The sequence below is a fragment of the Acanthisitta chloris genome, unplaced genomic scaffold, assembly GCF_000695815.1.
Source record: "Acanthisitta chloris isolate BGI_N310 unplaced genomic scaffold, ASM69581v1 scaffold26540, whole genome shotgun sequence".
Classification (NCBI taxonomy): Eukaryota; Metazoa; Chordata; class Aves; order Passeriformes; family Acanthisittidae; genus Acanthisitta; species Acanthisitta chloris.
In genome coordinates, this window is record NW_008651497.1 from 34135 (window position 1) to 38628 (window position 4494).

At 46.5% G+C, this 4494-nt stretch overlaps 1 protein-coding gene across 1 annotated transcript in view; it reads right to left on the reverse strand.

The window, feature by feature from the left end:
- The window catches only part of PLCH2 (phospholipase C, eta 2), a gene marked incomplete at its 5' end in the record, with an annotated part of 18824 nt that overhangs the window by 2784 nt on the left and 11546 nt on the right, over nt 1–4494 (reverse strand). The window contains 1 exon segment of the mRNA XM_009073593.1: nt 3044–3682. Within this exon segment, the coding sequence (XP_009071841.1) occupies nt 3044–3682 (639 nt within the window).

The following is a 4494-nucleotide window of genomic DNA, read 5'->3' on the forward strand; positions in this document are numbered from 1 at the left end:
GATAACAAATTAGTGCTGAGGGAGGGAAAGGAAACATACAGGAATATTCACACGTGGTTGTAGGATCCTAAGAATTTATGACCAACCAGAGCACTCAATGGAATCCACAAATGGACAGATATTATTACTTTGTCATAGAGAAATAAAAAGCAAGTTTTGTTGTTCAAGAAACGCACTCCACCGGAGTGGGGAATGGAGTCATGGGAAAATTAGTGCTGAGGGAGGGAAAGGAAACATACAGGAATATTCACACGTGGTTGTAGGATCCTAAGAATTTATGACCAACCAGAGCACTCAATGGAATCCACAAATGGACAGATATTATTACTTTGTCATAGAGAAATAAAAAGCAAGTTTTGTTGTTCAAGAAACGCACTCCACCGGAGTGGGGAATGGAGTCATGGGATCATGGAATGGCTTGGGTTGGAAAGGACCTTAAAAAGCATCTGTTTTCAACCCCCTGACATAGACAAGGACACCTTCCCCTAGACCAGGTTATCAGAGGAAGCTGGAGTCCACTTCTCCAGAACTCACTTCTAATGCCATGGAAATAAACCACCTGCACTACCAAAAGATGCCAAGGAACCACGAGGCCTTCCCTTGGGCACCAGGATTTTCAGCCCAGCAGAGCAAGAAGCAGCTGAGTGATGTCCACTGGCCTTTATTGTGTGAGCTGGGAGTGTTGGAAGGGAAGATGTCACAAGTGCCCAGAGACAAAAATCACCATTCCCAACTCTCCCAGATTCTCAGCATCTGGAGGAGTGTGAGGAAGAGTCCAGAGCTGATCACACCAAGGAGCCCTCAATCTCCCCACCCAGACTGGGCCAAGGCACAACACTGGAGAATGCCATGAAGGGAACAACCAGAGGCTATAGCTTCCTGCCTCAGCCTTGGGGCCTTCCCAGCAGCAGAATGTTAATTCTCAAGTGCAGCCACGTTAGGCTAACGGTGCTGGTTTCCTTGGTTTCTTGGCCCATAGCACTGGCCTAGCTGTTTGTGCAAACACAGTGGCTGTCACTGTGGACCAGCAGCATCCAGTCCAAGGCACCATTCCACCATTTTAAAGGTTTGCTGCTCCCATGCTTGGGAAGTCAGATGGATTTAATCAAATTTCAAGCATATCCCAATATTTGTTTAGTGACTGGGGGGGCTGGCAGGGGAGCTGGCACTGCTGATGGGAAATGGTCTCATATGTCACACTACTCAGAGCTTGTGAAAAGCCTAATGCCAATAATTTAGGCATAGAAAGAGTTTTGCTGCTTTGGATTAACTGCGAGTCACGGCAACCAGCAAACTTCTCCCCTCCCACTGTCCTGGCATATTCCTAAAAGCTCAAAGCAAATATTGGAAAAATATGTTTAAAAAAAATGTATTACAAAAATAGGAATATTGTAGACACCCAATCAGATCAAACTGATCAGAGTATCTTGAATTTGCGTGAGGCTTTCAAAGCAGCCCATCCCAGGTGGGCAGTCAGAATGTGTCAGAAGAGAAATTGCATCTTAAGAAGCACCAAAGTCACTTCATTTCTCCTGAAAATGGAACCATCAGTGTCCAAATTCCTTGGACAATTAAAGGGGAGGAGGAAGGACTTGGAGAGAAGTTCTTGGGAGTCATAGCCAAAAGCTGCATTTCTTTACTTCCTCTGTGATTCTGACAGAAAATTCCTGTCAAAAATCTCTTCCCTTCCTGCCAGCTCAGGAGGAAAAAAATCCAGTTTCCTTATTGAAATAAATACTTCAGTTGCCTTTGCTGCTCTTTTCCATCTCTGCAGACACACAGTCCATGGTGCAGATGCAGCCAAGTCACCCCAGTGACCACATACTTATTTCTGCCTTCAAACAACCCTAAAATGCTGCAGCTTTAGCAGCTTTGCTCTAACTGGGAAATGCCAGGAGTGCCCCCAGCCTGGCTGATGTCAGGTACCATCAGATCACATTCTCTGCTGCTGTGGATTATGCAACTGTGCCCTCAGGTCACAGCCAGAGCAGGTATGGAACAGTAAGCACAAAAATGTTTGCATGCTGAGGATTTCCACATTTAGAGGCAGAATGGGCTGATATGGTTATAAAATGTGATCTGCTGAGTAACCCAGAGCAGGCAAGTCCAGTCAGTGATCCCTGAGCTGATGGTAGTGAGTTCTTTGAGAAAGGAACTGGTTTTGTTCTAGCAGAGTGCACATTAGACACCATTCCTGACATGGTTATCCCTCAGTGACACAGCAGGACTGACCACAGCAATATTGTTTGCTGCTATGGGTTTTCCATATTCAATCTCACTTAATGCTCTGGTTTGGATCTTAAAATTCATTTAGTATCATACCACACATCCACTAGGAAAACAAAAAACCCTGAACAAACAACCCAAACATTCATGGACTACTGACAGTGTTACTACTGCAGATGGTTAACTAGGCATGGAAAGGACTAATCTAAACCAGACACGTCTACAAGAAATAAAACAAAAATATTTATGCAGATTTTTTTTCTGTCATTGCCAAAATGAAAAAAACCCACCCCAAAACAGGAGCTCTTGACAGCAAAATAACATAGAGGAGCTTCTAAGTAAGATGCTATGCAGAAGCTGAGACAATGATGTGATCTACAGCGGAGAAGGGTGAAGAAAATCTGGTCTTACCAGTAAAGAAAATAGGGGATTTGCTTCGAATTTCCTCCAATTTTTGAACGAACAAGGCATTCATTTCCCTCTGTAGGGTGCCCACTTGCCTTCGAGAAGGTTCAGACCAGTGCTTGGGGAATTCTGGGCTTCCAAGGCTTTCTAGACTGCTGGAGTTGGAGGATATAGAGCCATTGCTGGCTGCAACCAAGTTGACAGTGCTTCCATACTTGCCACCTGCTTGGCACTGCCAGCGCTGCCGGGAGTGAGCCTTTATTCCGTGACACTTAGAGTCAACACTTTTCTTCCCTGGGGTGACAAAAGGCTGGGTGCTCCTCGGGTCATCAGCAGTTCCAGGGCTGCTGCAAGGCTGCAGATCTGCCTGTGGCCTGGGCTGAGCTCTAACCACCCAAGTTCTCAGCTCTACCCTCTCTTCTCCAGTGATACTGCTATACTGCTCAGGGTGCAGCAGGTCTTTAGCGAGAGGCCTGGCAGGATTCTCACTCCACTGCCCCTCTGGGTCTGGGCTCTCTTTGGAGCCAATCATGCATTTCATGCAGTTGGTGGCCACTCCGATCCTACCGGAGCTGTTGATGGCACAGCGCGCGAAGACGCTTTGCTTCTCGCTCTGCTGCTCCTGCAGCCTCACCCTGTGTGCCCTGGGCAAGGGCTCGCTGAACGCAGCCCCTGCTGGGGCACAGCTTGGGCTTTTGGCTTTTCCAGAACCTTGGGCCTTACCTTTCACCCCCTTGCCATGTCCCTCCCCGGCGGGCGCGGGGGACAGCGCGACGCTCTCGGGCTCCTGCTGGAAGCGAGGCTGGGAGGCAGCGTCCACCTCTGGCTCTTCCCCAGCCCCATCAGAGCTGGGCTCCTTTGTGTCAAAAGCAATTTCAGGGAAGCCTTTCCTGCTCTTCTTCTGGCCCTTGGTGGGTGCGCTGGCCGTGCGTCTCAGGATGTGGCTGCTAAAGGAGTGTTTGCGATGGAGCTGCCCAGCAGCATGACTGTCCAGAGAGGCCTGCTTTGGGCTTCTGAGAAACAGCCCTTTTAGACCTAGAGCTTGTTTGGCCTGCAAGAGAAGTGAGGACATAAAAGGATAAGACACCCTTCATAGAAAATGCAAGTCTCTTCCTCTGGGCACAGGAACTCATGAACTGATCGTTCCCGTACAGAGTCTCCTGCCATTTTCCTATCATCAGCATGAGAACTGAGCCAGAAACGGGTCAGGGATTAGAAATGATAAAAACCACTAACAGCAGCTTTGCAAAAATATCACTGGTTTTTTTTTTTCCCCCCTCAGCTATGTTTTTAGATAAAATTTTCCAGCCTCGCTTATCTCTGCATTTGTCAGTGTTTTCTTACTAGCACTTACAACATTAAACTAGATATGGAAAAGATAAAGCAAAAAAAAAGGAAATACTCTGTCTATAAGGAGCTCACTCTGAAAGCTGAAGTGTTTGTTTCACCCAAAGCCATATGTATTGGAAGTCCATGCTGTGACTGCATTCCTTGGGAACTGCTAGGGAATAAACACTGGGCATAAGAGGGAATATTACTCCAGTCTAAAGGAGATCTACAATTGAACTGAGCACTCTCATCAATAGCAGGTAACTATATGCAGACAAATGACCATCAAATGTTTCAGTTTCTACCTGTGTGATCACATTTTGGCAATTTCCTACCATACAACACTTATCCAAAGAAACTCCTGTATGTTTTCATCACTGAGGAAACACACTACAAACAAGGGAAGTTAGTCAGTGTGGTAAGGCAGTACTTCATTTTCTCCAGTACTTATTTAGGCATTAAACACAGATATTCACCACGATGAATCTCCCACCATCATACAACTGATTGACATTGCAGTGGAATAGAGTTTCA